General features: G+C 44.8%; 2 protein-coding genes across 2 annotated transcripts in view; one reads left to right on the top strand and one right to left on the bottom strand.

The window, feature by feature from the left end:
• Nucleotides 1-5,123: 5,123 nt before the first annotated feature.
• MPL (MPL proto-oncogene, thrombopoietin receptor) overlaps nucleotides 5,124-16,662 on the top strand; it is a 14,057-nt gene continuing 2,518 nt past the window's right edge. The window contains exons 1-10 of the mRNA XM_025046435.1: nucleotides 5,124-5,302; nucleotides 5,452-5,584; nucleotides 5,902-6,080; nucleotides 6,590-6,888; nucleotides 7,302-7,464; nucleotides 7,716-7,842; nucleotides 11,485-11,666; nucleotides 11,824-11,966; nucleotides 14,370-14,529; nucleotides 14,723-14,819. Of these exons, the coding sequence (XP_024902203.1) occupies nucleotides 5,224-5,302; nucleotides 5,452-5,584; nucleotides 5,902-6,080; nucleotides 6,590-6,888; nucleotides 7,302-7,464; nucleotides 7,716-7,842; nucleotides 11,485-11,666; nucleotides 11,824-11,966; nucleotides 14,370-14,529; nucleotides 14,723-14,819 (1,562 nt within the window). The 5' untranslated portion in view covers nucleotides 5,124-5,223. The remainder of the gene's footprint in view (nucleotides 5,303-5,451; nucleotides 5,585-5,901; nucleotides 6,081-6,589; nucleotides 6,889-7,301; nucleotides 7,465-7,715; nucleotides 7,843-11,484; nucleotides 11,667-11,823; nucleotides 11,967-14,369; nucleotides 14,530-14,722; nucleotides 14,820-16,662) is intronic.
• MED8 (mediator complex subunit 8) overlaps nucleotides 12,533-16,662 on the bottom strand; it is a 51,655-nt gene continuing 47,525 nt past the window's right edge. The window contains exon 9 of the mRNA XM_025046431.1: nucleotides 12,533-14,260. The gene's annotated coding sequence lies outside the window, so the exon portion shown is untranslated. The remainder of the gene's footprint in view (nucleotides 14,261-16,662) is intronic.

Raw genomic sequence — 16,662 nt, forward strand, 5'->3', positions numbered from 1 at the left:
CATGGATTCCAGGGTCAGAGAAAGTCCAGCAGCTCAGCAAAGGCAGCTCAAGAACCAAGATGTCTCTCAGAGGATGGAAGATAGAGGGCTGACCGAATTAGGTCCCCTGCAGCTCTCTCACTTGGAGTCACTGCTGGGCACCTACTGGCATTTTTCCCCTTTACCTGAACTAAGCCTCTCTCCTGATGCCTGTTTTGAACTCAGCCTCGTACTGTGGGAGAGACTCATGCCAGGCCCTGTGCCAGGCACATAATGTTGAATAAATGAATAAAACAGAAGAGTCAGAGGTCCTAGTCAGAGGTGTACACATAGTGGTGGAAAGAACAGACTTGGGAGTCAAACAGACCTGAATTCAAATCTCAGCTCTGCTCCTTAATAACAATTTTAGACAACTCATTTGATGTATCTTGGCCTCTATTTTCTCTTCTACAAAGTAAGGAAAAAGAGCACCCAATAAAGCCACTGTATGATGAAATTAGACAAATTAGCACAGTGCTGGCAAATAGCAAATGTTCATTAAAGATAGTTGATAGAATAAAGGTAGACTAGGGAATCAGGGAGGAAGAGATAGGCCCACTCACACCCAACTTTTACCCCAGGAGGAGTGAGTTAAGATGACAGCCCCCACTTGGCAGGGATCACATTTTGTCTAGCTAAAGTGGAGGTATAGCATGGCTGTTTATATACGAAAGCACCCCAATAAAGGCATAAAATTTGGGGATATTCAGAGGAAGGATGGACTGCCTGTATTCAACCCAAACGTCCTCAAGGTAGCCCTTTGGGGTCTTCTTTTCCATTTTATCCAATTAGAACAGCTCAGTCCCTATTCCACATACTCAGGGAAATCCATGCCCTCCTCTGTTTTCACTAGGACTCTGCAAGGATTTACATCCTCGTGATCACCTCTCAATCTGAAACTTTGCTCTTGCTAAATTCTTGACCACTGGGTTACTCACTTCCCATTGTTGCACTCCTCTCTTTAATCCACAGGTATTAGAAAAGGTATTTCTCCCTTTGTTCCAAACCACCACGAATATCAGGTTTTGTGTATAGGACACTTTTACTGAATGTCTGGGTAGCACTAGAGGGAAGTTAAGCAGAATAGTGTGTAAATTTAAAACTGAGGATTAGGCATCACCTTTCTAAAATTTTCCTCAGACAGTCCTTCTACTGGATTTTCTTACTGGTAGAACTTTCTTCTCCTCAGGTTGCTATCTTTCACTTACTAGCCCTTCTCCTTTTTCTCTGGAGTTAGTACAGAACATGCCAAAATTCTCACCAACTTCCTATTCAGCAAACTTAGCTCTCTGACACCGTCCTATCAAGGCCATACCTGAAGGCTCACCAAGTTGTTTCTGATCACAAAAGAGCTACTGAGAGGAATGTAAAGTTGCATTTCTCTTTTTAAATTAGCCTTCTGCCCCCATTACATATAATTGGGAGATAAGAAAAGACTCCCCAAGAGTAGTGACTTGAGAACAGATCTTGAATGACAAAGAAAGTTCCAGCAGGCTAAGAGTTTGGAGGGTTCTGCGTCTGAGAGAACAACAAAACTAGGCCCTGTGGCAGGATGGAGGTTGGGTTTGGGAAATGTTGAAGGGAACATCATGAGGGAGAGACTCCAAGGATGAGAAGCTGAAAAGTATAAGGGCTCATGTTCCAGCATTTAGAGGTGGGTCTAGGTTCAAAGGATCATGTAGACCCATGAAAGGATTTTAAGCCTGGAAAAAAATAAAAACAAATTTGAACTTCAGAAAAAGCACTGAATAAGGAGATACCATTTGTCAGCTATCAAATGGCAAACTTAAAACAACATTGGCAAAGCTGTGTGGAAAATATAGTGTTCTAACACATTGCTAGAGCTGTAAATGGAACAATCATTTTGGAGAGAATTTTGGCAATGTTGGGAAAGAGATAGTGAGATGGGACTCCAAGTGTCTGTAGCTACCTATCTCAGACTTTCTGACTGGATAAAAATGCAAGTGTTAGAAATCTGGGAAAATGGGAAGACAGTTACAGGCTCATGAGAGACTCGATTCCCTTCCCAGTCACTGTTCAGTGATATCATGTTAGTAGCTTGAAATTGGCCATGGTGGGATATTTACAGCACGAAAGGCAGCAAATGGTACAAAACAAGACTCTTCTTCTCCCCACCCCCCACTCTCCACTCCACCCCCAGAGAGCAGTTTAACAGCAGCTACTGCCTGAACCCATCCTCATCCAGCAACCCCTTGAGTTCTCTCAGCAGTGGCTGCACAGAGATCAAAAGCGGGCTATCATAAGCCAGAGGGTCGACTTTTTATCCCAATAGAAAAATCTGGACCTGCTGACCTGGGCTGGACCTTAAGGAGCCTACTGGACTGTGGACAAAGCGTAGGCAGACCTAAGTGGTCTCCTTCTCCCTAGGCTGATTCCAGTTCCTGCTTGATATTCTAAAGAAGTAAAGAACTGGGCAAGGCACCCTTCCAGCTTTGTGGAAGCAGAGAAAAATGGAAAAATGATAGGGACAGGTGGCTGGACCTCCTTCCGTGCAGGAGCAGAAAGCCCTCATCTCAATTCTCTGGCAGTCATAGACAAGCTTCTTGTCTGATTAGCTCTGCACCCTTAACCACTATTATACTGGTTGCCTATAGAAGTCATAGGACTTGGTAAGACATGGATACAGGAGTGGAGGGAGAATGAAGATTTGATGATAACTGTCAGGCTTCAGGCTTCAATGCCCAGGTAGCCTATGGTGAGAACATAGGAAGAAAAGATCTGAAAGCGTGTGTGGGAGTTAGTAATAGTTCTATTTGGGACTTGGTGAGTTGAAGTGCCTATGGAACAACAAATAGAGATATCCAAGAAGTAACAGAGAATTTTAAGTTCGAGGGAGTGACAAAAGACTTGGGAGTTACTGCTGTACAGATGGAATTGAAACCATGAGATCCCTCGGGCAATATAAATGTTGCTAGAGAACAGCAACGTTTAAGAGAAAGAGCAAAGAAAGAAAGAAACTGGGAGGGAATGTTATAGGAGTAGAAAAAAAAACCGGGAGGATGTGACACATTGTAGAACTCAAGGAAGGTGAAGAACATCGAATGTTGCAGAAAGGTTGAATATGATAAGGATTAAGATGAGAGACACAATGAAGTTATTGTGGCTGGTCCAGAGTGAAGAAGACAGTAAGTAGTAGGAGATGAGATTTAAGTAGGCAGGGCCCAGGTCAGGCAGGACCTTGTGTGCCATTAGGATTTTATTCTAAGTGCAGTAGGAAATCATTAGAGGATTTTAAGTAGGCAAGTGAAGAAATCTGATTTGTACTTTAAACATATCTGTTACATGGAGGATGGACTAAAGAGGGTAAGAGCAGAGGCAGCTAGGAAGCTATTGCAATAACCCAGACTTGGACTAGGATGGTTGGAGCGGAGGTTGTAAAGTGTTCAGATTCAGAGTACACTTTGAAAAGATATCTGATTGAATATAGGATAAGAGAAAAATAGGAATCAAGGAATACAGAGAGTTTTGATTTGATCGACTGAGTAGGTGGTGGTGCCATTTACAGAGATGGGTAAGACTAGAGAAGAAAAACATAAACAGGCTTTGGGGTGGAAACCAGAATCAAGAGTTTATTTTGGCCCTCTTGAGTATAAGATGCTCATTAGACATGCAAGTGGAAATGCCAAGTAAGCAGTTAGCTATCCAAATCTGGAGCCCGAGGCTAAGTTGGAGATTTTAATTTTGAAGTCATCAGCATATACATAGCATCAAACCACAGGCCTGTATGAACATTAAAGCCATGTTACCCCTCTCTCTTGACCCGATAGAGAATGAGTAGCCCTTGGTTGGGGACTGGGAGAGGCACCCCAAATCATCCCTGTTGGACAGAGGACTCTGGTCCTTATAAACTGAGAGCTGGACAGGAATTAGGACAAACCTGGCTCAGGGACTTCTTGCAGAGAAATGGTGCCAAAAAAACTAAGACCCCACAGGAGGACTGAAGGATTTCCATTTTCTCTCCCCTCTCCCGTTCCATAATTCTCTCTGTTAGTAACATTAATTTAGGAGGAAGAGAGAAAGATGATATCGAGGACACTCAGTCTGTAGAGCCAGCAATGGAAGCTCCAGCTGAGGTCAGAGTGGGACTAAATGTGGGAGTTTATGTGGCATGCACTCCCTCCTCCCCAACCTGTAGGAGTCAGAGCTCCTGAGAGTTGGCATAAAAGCCACCCACAGTTATAACATTCCCAGGAAGAGGCCTGGGCTTCGGGCAAGGAGTCATACCCACTATTCTACAACTAATGTGAAGCAGATGAGCACAAGCTGAAGAGCTGAGACCATCCATCCCCCGATTTTGAGCCAACCAGATAAAAGTACTAAAGACCAGTGTTAACTTTAATGTGTATTCAAATCATCTGGGGATTTCAGTAAAATGCAGATTGTGTTTTAGTACATCTGGGGCGGGGCCTAAGATACTGCATTTCTAACAAGTTCCCAGGTAATGCTTTTGCTGCTGCTCTACAGAACCACACTCTGAGTAGCAAAGAATTAGAGGCAGCGGTGGGGCTACCCACAATGGAGGGGCCACGTCCAGTCTCGGGAAGGATGTGTTCATCCGTACAAAGTCACAGAACCTTAAAGTGGAAATAGCCACCATTTTGTCACAGTTGTAACACAGGTGGTCATTTCTCATCAGATCACCCCTTCCAAGAGTATCATATGATCATGCCTAAGCTTTACTTCTTAGTAGGTGTGTGATCTGGGGCAAATCTTTAACTTTTCTGCATTTCAGTTTCCTCATCTCTATCATGGGAATAATAAGACTATTATTGTGAGGATTGGCCGAATCAATAGATATAAAGCACTTAACAAACAGCAGCGTGTAAGTGCTCAGTAAATGCTGCTATTCTTTTTGATAATATACCCTTCCACGATCATTAACATAGACACACATAGAGGCTTGGTCTCCTTTTAGTACATGGTCGAAAATATAACCCCCACCTCCCTCCCACCAAAAGATCTGTATCCTCTCTTTCAAATTCCTCCTACCCTCCTGTTCTGACCCACTCCCCCTCCCCTGGCCCCTGGCTCCAGTGTGGTCTGGATGGGCCCCATAGGGGCAGGGACAGAGACAGGACGTGGGACTGTATCTGACAGGAACCTGAGGGGCTGGCCCGGGAGGGTTTTGGGGCCCGGCTTCCTGAAGGGAGGATGGGCTAAGGCAGGCACACAGTGCCGGAGAAGATGCCCTCCTGGGCCCTCTTGATGATCACCTCCTGCCTCTTCCTGGCCCCCCAAAACCCAGCACAAGTCACCAACCAAGGTGAGGTGTGGGGGGGATGGAAATCACCTATACCTAAGAAAAGGGATCCCTGGGCGGGGTATCAGGTAGGAGGCTCCCACTGGTCCCCTACTCTTGCCCATAAACATGCCTGGAAGGACACAGAGCCCAACTGAACAGCTGTTCCTCAGATGCTTCCTTACTGGCCTCGGACTCGGAGCCCCTGAATTGTTTTTCTCGAACATTTGAGGACCTCACTTGCTTCTGGGATGAGGAAGAGACAGCACCCAGTGGAATATACCAGCTGCTGTATGCCTACCCAGGGTATGTGTCGTGCTGTGCCCCGCTCCCCTGTATCTGTCCTGTCCTTACCTCAGATGAGCCCCACTCCAGTAGCTTCCCTGCCTTTGGCCCTACCAGAGAATTGTTCCAAGCTTACGCCCTAAGTAGCCACTTAGTGAATGGGTATGATTTGGACAGACCCAGGTTAAGGCCCTACATGACCCTTTATCCCACCTATCCCAGGCACTGAGAAGAAAAGGGCAGTAATGGAAATAGAAGCAGGGCTTGGGCCCAGCCTGGGTCCTGAGGGCTGAGCATGGTGGCTGTGTAGGTAGGATGGACTTCTCCTATGCCCACAGGGAGGAGCCCCGTGCCTGCCCCCTGAGTTCCCAGAGTGTGCCCCCCTTTGGAACCCGATACGTGTGCCAGTTTCCAGCCCAAGATGAAGTTCGCCTCTTCTTTCCGCTGCACCTCTGGGTGAAGCATGTGTTCCTGAACCAGAATCTGACCCAGCGGGTGCTATTTGTGGATAGAGTGGGTAAGGGCCATCTTCCTGTCACCCTGGCTCCTCTATTCGTTGCCCCAAGGCCAGATCCCAGAGTTAGATTAGACCGTGCTCTTTCAGGACCACATGTGTACTCTCCATTACTAGACCCCCAGAGGCATCTCAAGACCCCCTTATCATCTCTCCCAGCCTTGGCATCCAGAGCTAGACTTCATTTCACATCAGAGGTACCCAGGTCTTCCCATCATTAACCTATTCATTTACGTGCTTATTCAACAGTTACAGAATACCTACTATGTGACAGACACTGTGCTAGGTGACAAGAATACAGAGATGAAAAGAGACCCCTGCTCTTGAGGAGCACTGAGTCTAACTAGCAATGAGGTCACTGTTGTCATGAGGAAAGAGCAGGATAAGAAGCCTCCCTGTCCGGCCCTCCAAGAGAGCCAATCCAGCCCTCCAACACCCCTCTCTTCGTTCCACGGGTTGAACTGTAGACTGTGGCACTCAGAGAGTTCCGATGTGCCCTGTCTTGCCCTCAGGCCTGCCAGCTCCCCCCAGTATCATCAAAGCCACTGGTGGGAGCCGGCCAGGGGAACTTCAGATCAGCTGGGAGGCCCCAGCTCCCGAAATCAGTGATTTCTTGAGGCACGAACTCCGCTATGGCCCCAAGGATCCCAGGAATTCTACTGGTCCCACAGTCATGCAGCTGCTGTCCACAGAAACCTGCTGCCCAGCTCTGCGGAGGCCAAACCCAGCCACAGCTCTGGACCAATCTGCATGTTCTCAACCTTTGATGCCCCAAAAGGATGGACCAGAGCAGACTTCCCCAACTAGAGAAGTATCGTGCCCTTCTTCTGCTCCATCTCCTATCTCTTGCTCCTAATTTTGCCCTAAGAAAAGACAGGCCATACTTTGGGGATTCCAGATGGGGTTGGTCCTTGGGGAGTTAGTACAAGCTCCGATTAGTTTTCATGTCATGGTATGAATGACCTAAAGTGGGACCTCCCACTTTAGGTCATTCATACCAACAAAATTGAGAGCTTCAGGCCTCCAAATTTATAGAGATTTCTCTAAAAACCCCTGAACACTACCTGAAACCCACAGACTGGCCCCTAGTCTCTGTGCATATCTATCCAGTAAGGAACCAAGCGTCTCTCCACAGGCATGCTATAGAGCCTCAAATATAAGATATGGAGGCTGTCTTGGCTGAGAGGCAGACCTAGATTCTCAGGCTGGGATTCTTCTCCCAAGGTTCCATCTCTAACAGTGATGGGTGGAAGCTGCCTCATCTCAGGGCTCCAACCTGGGAACTCCTACTGGCTCCAGCTGCGCAGCCAACCTGATGGGGTCTCCCTCCAAGGCTCCTGGGGACCCTGGTCCCTCCCTGCAACCATGGACCTGCCTGGGGATGCAGGTGAGTCAATAAAGGAATGGGGAGATAGGGAGGAAATAGATCTCTGGGGAAGACTGGGCTAGACATGAAAGCTCTGATAACCATGGACCTTCTTGATGACCTCAAACATGGCACTGGACACAGTGAACTATATTCAGAGAGAGAACAAAGAATAGGAATAAATGTTCCAAGTTATGTGTATAAAGATGATCTGAATATCCTATAGAGTAGGAGCATGTGGTTCCTGATGGGACTTCCTTCTCTGATTTCAGTGGAAATTGGACTGCAATGCTTTACTCTGGACTTGAAGAATGTCACCTGTCAGTGGCAGCAACAGGACCATGCTAGCTCCCAAGGGTTCTTCTATCACAGCAGGCCACAGTGCTGCCCGAGAGACAGGTGAGCGTTGAACTGCTGATTGGGCTTGATGCCATGGGAAAGAGGCACAATCTTGCAGAAAGAAGGGAAAGATTGTTCTTGGTCCTCTTTTGTCCCCTCCCTGTCCCAAAACAAAATGGCCTCCATACTCTTATCCTCCAGTTTTATCTTCTCAACCTCTCTCCATTCCCCCTGGGAATGCTTTGGTTTAGTTCAGCTTTAATCATGTCACCTGGACCATAGCAAAAGCTCATATTCACCTCCAATGTATTCCCCATGCTGCTGACAGAGTGACCTTTGTTAAACTTTGCATGGCCTTCCCCTACTCAAACATCTACTATTTATTAAATCCAATCAAAACTTCACTGGGTCTTCAAGAATTTCCACCAAACATTCACTTATCTGTCACCCCCACCATATCCAATCTATAACCAAGTCTTGTTGATTTTATCTATTATATATCTCTAAAATCTGTTCACTTTTGTTCACCATTATCCTAGTATGGGCCATCAATATCTCTCACTTGGACCAGGAGAAAACTTATTAACTGATCACCTCTTGAATCCTTTGAATCATTCTCCACACACAAGAGCTGGAATGATCTTTTTAAAGTACAAAAATGAACATAACATTCCCTGCTTTAAAATCTTCAATAGCTCTCCACTGATTGTAGGATATAGAAAAGAACTCTATCATGGCCTTATAAATTTTTAAAAGACTCAGCCCCTACCTATGCCTTCAGCCTCATCTTATACTTTGCTGCCTTTCGCTCTCTCTGCGCTGGTATTGGCCTTCTTTGGTTCCCTCCTGCCTGCCACATTCCTTTTTGCCTTTGGGTCTTTGCACATGCTATTTACCCAGCCTGTCTTTACTTAGCTTCTACTTACCCTTCAGATCTCAACTCAAATGTCACTTCCTCAAGGAACCCTCCCCTGACCATCCAATAGCACTACTATACATCTTTGTTGTACCATGTACTTCTCAATCTTAAGTACTTAGCAGAGTTACAATTTTACATTTATAATTTATGTGGTTATTTAATTGATAATATTCTCTCAGAATTCCAGTTGAAAAAGGGTGATCTTGACGATACATGATCCATGAGAGCAAAGTCAGCATCTGTGTTTACTCACCAACATATTCTCACCTGCCACAATGCCTGGAACACAGCAGATGCTCAGTAAAAAACTGTTGAATGAATGAGTAATGAGAAAAACACTATTGATAGTTTTAATGTATTCTTTCAGTTTTCTATGCATTTATATGTCAATATATAATGTTTAATTTTCAATATAAATTGGATCACTATATTATATGCTGTGTGTGTATATATATTATATATACATATAGATTATGAACTTAATTTACTTAAAAATATATCTTGGAGATCATTACAAAAATATGACTCATTCCTTTTAATAATTGCACAGATTTCCATAGTATAGTATAGGGGAACCTTGAATGAATTAAAGGATGGCAAAACTGAAGTCACCATTTCCTCTACCAAAACCTACACCTTCTCTTATTGTCCTCCCACCTACCATCAGCTCAGCTTTCCAGGATTGAAACATGGAAATCATCCTGGACATCTGTACACCCTCCAGGTCCAATCAGAAAGTCTTTCATTCCAACCTCTTCAGTATCGCTTGAATCCATCTATTTTCCTCTACTCCCATTGCCACAACCCTGTCTTGAGATCCATATCACTTTGCACATGGAGGACCATAACACCGTCCTAATAGATTTCTCTCTTTCTAGTCCACCCTCACAAATCCTTTCCTACAAACTGCAGTTAGAGTGATCATCCCAAAATACAAAGTCTATTTTGACAATTTTCTATTTAAAATCCTTAAATGCCTCCATAACTACAAGATGAAGTTCGAGCTCCTTAGAAAGGCCACAAGGCCATCTCTCAGTTATCACTCACACCAGGCTCTCTGTGCTAAAAGCATTCTGTTCCACTTAGAATTTCCCCCAAAGCAGCATATCTCTTATCTCTGCCCAAGCATGTGCCCGGGATGCCTGTTTGTCCCCTTTGCCTCCTACTTATAGTCCAAGATGCAGTCTAAACATTGCCTTGTCCAGGAAGTACTCTCTGACACTCCCAGTCTGGGTTAGATGATCCTCCTTGATATTCTCAAACCAGCCTGTGCACATTACAGAAAAATAACCATCTGTTTTTCTGCCTCTCCCACTGAAATGAGAGCTCTTTGAAGATGATTCTTCTGTGTAGTCATAGGGCCTAACACAGAGCCTGGCACACAGTATCAACTATTTGTTGAATAAATGACTAATATATAAAATGATATATAATTTTAGTAATAGCTAGCCATTTATGGGTTATATTCAGGAAGGAGACACGATTCATTTGTTCAATAAACAATTGTCGAATGCGACTATGTGCCAGGCACTGGGGATAGGGTAAAGAATAAAATAGAAAAGGTTCCAGCATTGTTGGGGCTTACATTTTAGTGGGGGGAAAAGATAGAGTGACAAACAAGAAATAAAGAAACAAGGTTATATGATAGAGACTAAGTGGGAAGTTTGTGGGGGGCAGTGCTAATTTAGGCTGAGTTGTCAGAGAAAGCCTCAGCAAGGTAACAGGTGAGCTGAGACCTAAATCGGCAAGAAGGAATAAGTCACATGACAATCTGGAGTCAGAGCAATCCAGAGCAAGGTGAAGTGCAAAGACAGGGTGTTTTGCAAAACTGTGGCACAGAAAGAGCCACGTGTGAAGGGTAGCAAACCGATGCGAGACCTGTAGGAGATGAAATGATGAGGTAGGGAGGAACTAAATCATATAGAGTTCTGTAAGCCCTGTTATAGAGTTTGGATTTTGTTCTCATTGATTCTTTTTAAATTAATCCTTAAAACCCATTAAAATCCTTAAAACCCATTAAAAGATTTTAAGCAGAAGAGTGACATGATATGATTTACATTTTTAAAAGATATGTTTTCTGTGACATTATAAATGGGTAAAAGTAGAAGCTGGGTCATCAGTTAAAAATTTGCCTTAATCCAGGCAAAAGGTAATGGTGGTTTTATCTAATGTAACAGTGGTCAAGATCAAAATAAATGGACACATTTGCGAATATTCTGAACATTATCAGATCGAAATTTTTGAAGCAAATTCTGGTAGCTGTATGGAGAACAAATTGAAGGGAGTGGTGAAATGGAGGCAGAAAGACCAGTTAGAAGGCTGTTGTAATAATCTAATAGCAAACTAACATACAGAGATGACAAAGAGGGCTGCTGTATGAGAACAAATAAAAAACATAAAGATGTTTTCCTGCAGAGAGATGAAGTCTCTTTGAAAGAATCCTGTGAAGTAGGTACTATTAATCCACTTTACAAATGAGGAAACAGGGCTAGAGATAAATCAAGTAATTTGCCCAGAGTTATACACCAATAAGCCAAGACCTAAACTCTAGCCTATGCTATTTTCACATATCACATAGTTCTTTTATTAAGAGAAAAAGGCTGGATACTAAAGCAAATGTTAGAAAACAAAACATTATGGTATAAAGAGAGAGAGAAAGCCCTGGAAGCCCAGCCAGGAGAAGAGTTAGATTATAATCCATGCAGGGCACAGCCTCTGTGGGATGGAGAGTAGCAGTCTCTGAGGCAGGCCTGATTCAATGACTCTATGGGGCTGATTCTTAGGGACCCCATCTGGGAGAAGTGTGAAGAGGAGGAGAAAAATCCAGAATTACAGCCCTCCCAGTTCACCCGCTGCCATTTCAAGTCACGAAATGACAGTGTGATTCATATCCTTGTGGAGGTGACCACAGCCCAGGGTGCTTTTCACAGTTTCCTGGGGTCCCCTTTCTGGATCCATCAGGCTGGTAAGAACTTTCTTCCCTTCTCCTCCCACATAGCTCCCCCCACTACTGCACCTGATCCCATGCCCAGAATCACTAACTCTGACACTTCTGACCCATGGCCCTGGTGACAGTGATGTCTCAGAAGGACTTAGACCACTCTCTGATGACATCCCTGTAGTGCTCATCCCCACTCCCAATTTGCATTGGAGGGAGGTCTCCAGTGGGCAGCTGGAATTGGAATGGCAGCACCCATCATCCTGGGCAGCCCAAGAGACCTGCTATCAGCTCCGATACACAGGAGAAGGACATCAGGACTGGAAGGTAAAGTCAAACAAATGCCCACAGATCTCACCACACAGGGTATCCCTGAATTTTACTACGTCTGTTATCAAGGACGAAGGTGTCCATGTATCCATGTCTAGGCTTGTATACCTATGTTTATCTGATTCAACTGCCATCTTAATCTCCCATTGGCATCTGACACTGCTGACTACTTCCATTTAAAATTTTCTCTTCCTTTTGCTTTTGGGATAGCAGTTTCTCCTGATTCTCATACTACCTCTCTGACCAAACCTCACTGTCCTTTCTTGGTTCCTTTTCCACTCTTCCTTAATATGTTATGTTTTCTACAATCCCATCCTAGACTCTTTCTTCTAGATAAATATGTATGCTCTCCCTAGGTGAGCACTTCAACTCCATAGTTTTAATGGCCATATATATTAGCCATCCCAAACTTACCATATGGAAAGGAACTTCTATACCATAGGCAAACTACCTAAACCTTTGAAGTCCCTGTTGGTGAAATGGGCATAAAGCGATCTACCTTTTGAAGTTACAGTAGAAAATTATATAAATATTGCCTTGCAGATAGAAGGTACTCATATACATTAGTTAAATCTTAGTTTCTTTCTCTATTTTTATTCTCATTTACCACATATACAGTATATACAACTTCTTACCAGATAGCTCTACCTAAAAGTCTCCGGAGGCATTTTAGACTCAATACAGAATTTCCCTCTTAGCTGTGGGGATACATTCCAAGACGCTCAGTAGATGCCTGAAACCACGGAGAGTATTGAACCCTATATATAGTTTTTTCCTGTACACACATATACTTCACAGATTCTCTTTGGTATATTCAAATCGCCAGCATCATTACTCTTGTACTTTGGGGCCATTATTAAGTAAAACAAAGGTTACTTAAATACAAACACTGTGATAACTTGATAGTTGATCTGATAACCGAGGCAGCTAAGTGACTAACAGGCAAGACAAAGGCATGATTCATGTCTTAGGTAGGATGGAGCGAGATGGCGTGAGCTTTCATCATGCTATTCAGAATGGCACGCAATTTAAAACTTATGAATTGTTTATTTCTGTAATTTTCCATTTAATATTTTCAGACTGTAGTTGACTGCAGGTAACTGCAGCTGTGAAAAGTGAAACTGCAGATAAAGGGGGACTACTATAATCCAAAACTTAACTCATCTACAGTGAAGTACACAAATCTTAAGTATATAGTTGATTAAATTGTTCATGTGTATACATTCATGTAACCATGATCCAGATCAAGATATAGGTTATTTATAGCACTTGAGAAACTCATGTCCCCTACAGTCGCACACCTCCCTGCCAAGGTAACTGCTATTCCAACATTACCATTAAGTTTTTACTGTTGTTGGACTCAGCAAAATGGAACCAAACAGTATTTCTTCCTCAAACTCACTTCTCTGTTACATCTCTGACAATGGCACTCCCACTTACCCAGTTAGCCAAGCCTGAAATCCACCTTGACTCTTCCTTTTCCCTTCTCTCAACCCCTTATTTAACAACAAATAGTTTATTGTACCAACAGTCCTCAAATCACTACTACCACTGCCTTAGCCTCATCCGTGACCATCTAGCCTGCCCTGCCATGCTCTTAGCACGCTGAACTACTCTGTAGCCCCCAATCAAGCGACTCAATGATTCTTCATGCTCCCGATGCCTTACATATAGCACTAATTACATGTAATTATTTACTTGTTTGTATGTCTTCCTCATTAGACATGTGAGTGACCATGTTTCACCTATCTTTTTCCCAGTGCCTTGCTCAATGCTTGGCATATCACAAGCAGTTCATAAATGCCTGCTAAAAAATTAAGTTAATGAAGTCTCCCTGCTTGTGCACACGATGCTTGTTCCCTCTGCTTGGAATCTGTCCTTGTGCTCCCAGCACCTAGCACAATTCTGGCATGTGCTGCTGAATGAGTGTCATTTGCAAATGGCCTATTTGGCCCTGTGTCTGAGTGTTTCCATCGCTGGGTCTGGAGTTCTGGTGAGCGCTTCTGGCAGGATGCCTGTGTGTCCTGGCCAGTGTATGCACCGGGATCTCTATCCGGGTGTATCGTCTGTATTTGTGTCAGGATGAGTAGTTCTCTGTGCAGATGAAGTCTTTTCGTCTGGGTGTGTGTCAGGAAGCATTTCTCAAAAAACTGAGCATGCCTCGGGCAGGGCGAGGCCTTGGGCTGGGGAAGGTGTTCTATCTTCCAAGTTTCTATCTCCGTAGGGTGTTCTCTCTTCCAAGTTTCCGCCGGGATTCGTGTTTTCTGTAGTGAAGCTCTTTGGGGGATCCCCTGGAATTCAAAACGGTAGGATTTTGGTCCAACAGACGCCATCAGTCTATGGAGGCCCGCCCACCCACCAGTTCCCATAGCCTGACCACCCGCTTGCTTCTCTGTGCAGGTGCTGGAGCCGCCTCTCGGGGCGCAGGGAGAGACTCTGGAGCTGCGCCCGCGCTCCCGCTACCGTTTACAGCTGCGCGCCAGGCTCCACGGCCCCACCTACCAAGGCCCCTGGAGCGCCTGGTCAGACCCAGTGAGGCTGGAGACCGCTTCCGAGATGGGTAACAGCGGGGGCAGGACAAAGCTGCCAGCGGCCTGCAGCTGCGCGGAAGACGCCAGTGCAGCACCGGCGGGGCTCCGACCGCACGGGTCGCCCTGGAACCGCAAGGGGCGGGGCCAGGGCGGGGTTGGCTCGACCTGGGGGCGGGGCTCCGGCAAGAAGCCTTGGAGGTTTGACTGTTTTTTATCCCATAGCCTGGATCTCCTTGGTGACCGCTCTGCTACTGGTGTTGGGCCTCAGCGCCCTCCTGGGCCTGCTGCTGCTGAGGTGGCAGTTTCTTGAGCACTACAGGTACCACCCCGGTCAGGCGGGAGACGGGGCCGTGGTCAGGGCGGGACTGGAAGCCTCTAAATAAGCATCCCAAGCTTTCTGACACGCGCTCTCCGGACAACCACAAGTCCACACCTGTGGCGTCAGCTGCTTCCTGTACGTCTCCCCTAGGGTCGCATCGCCTCATTACATCCTAACATGCCCACTATACAGAACATCTCAAGCAGCTCCACCTCCTGGCTTCTAATCTCAGTAACAAGGCTACTGTCCACCTGTCACCCGAGCCAAAACACTTAGGTGCCTCACTCCTCTTTATCCAGTCTGGTCTGATCTGGTCATTCCACCTCCTAAACCTTGCTCAAACAATGGCCCCTTTTCTCTAGCCCTACAGACACACTACCTGATTCACTGAAACAGAGCCTCTTCTCCTCCAATCTAGCCTCATGCAGCCACTAGAAAAATCTTTTTAAAATGCACACATGAATTTATCATTCATCCCCTTAAATCTCATTATTAGCTCCTCAGGATTGAGTCCAGACTCTAAAATAACAAGCAAGGCTTTGCAAAATCTGGCCACTGCCAGCGTTTCCACCCTTTCCCACCCTGTGCATCAGCCTTGCCAAACTATTGGTGATTCCCTCCACAAGTCAAGTGGTTTTACTTCTCACTGCCTTTGCCCCTAATGTCCTCTCTGTCAGGAATATCCTTCCTGGATGACTAATATCCATTTACTTTTAAGTAACTTTCTTTACCGACTTCTTTCGTAATCTTCCCCTATTGGCTACTACTCTCTTTGTGCCCCTGTATAGACTTATATCATAGTACCAGTAGCATTTTACTGCATTTATTTCTTTATATGCCTTCCCTGTATCTTACTGGGTCATCTTTACATCCTCAGCACAGTGCCTGCCAAATAGCACACCCTTAAATAAATATTATTAATAATGACTCATCTATGTGGAAAGACTAAGGCCAAGGGGAAATGTCATTGGAGGTTATAAATAGAAAGGATAGAATCCATACCACCTCACTCTTCTATTGGTAACATCTCTTGATTCTTGAAGACTCAGCTCAGAAGGCAACTCCTCCAGGCAGCCTCTTTTGATGGCCCTGGGCTAGGTTAGATGCCCCTCTTCTGGGTTTCCATCTCTTTTGGAACATGTCTGTGTTTGAACTTTTAATCTGCTCATGTATATGAGCAGACTGGAATGTAGCCTCTGGCAGGTAGCGAGATCCAACAAAAAGGAGAGGAGGAGGAGGTGGTGCCGCTGAATGAGACACACTCAGTGCTCTTTCCTCAATTTACCAGATAAATCACTCCTTCCCTGAAGAAAGATGAGTGAGGTCACAGAAGAGGCCTGCAATGTTCAACTAAAGTCCCTCCATGTAGAAATATGAACCTAAAAGAACTTGAGGTTCCCCAATATACCTTAATCCATACTCTTCCCAGATCGATCATTTTCTCCAATAACTTAATAATAAGCCCCACTGACTCTCTTCATTCATTCATTCATTCTGCTAATATCTTGAGCACCTATTATGGGCCAGACAGTGTTCAATCTGTTCTACACCCTGGAAATATAGGAGTGAGCAAATAGGCAAACTCTTTGCTCTCATAGAGCTTACATTCTAGTGGGGTAAAACAGACAGAGATGAATGTATATAATAACAATGAATATACAATAAGTCAAATGCTATAAAAAAAAAAAAAGCAGCAGATGAGATAGAGAGTGATGGAGGAAGGAGGTGGTATTATTTAGACAGGGTAGTCGGGGAAGGCCTCTCTGTTAGGATGGCATTTGAGCAGAGACCTAAATGAAGTGAGGGTTCCAGACAGAGAAAAGAAGGTGCAAAGGCCCTGAAG

The sequence above is a fragment of the Pteropus alecto genome, unplaced genomic scaffold (assembly GCF_000325575.1).
Source record: "Pteropus alecto unplaced genomic scaffold, ASM32557v1 scaffold484, whole genome shotgun sequence".
NCBI lineage: Eukaryota > Metazoa > Chordata > Mammalia > Chiroptera > Pteropodidae > Pteropus > Pteropus alecto.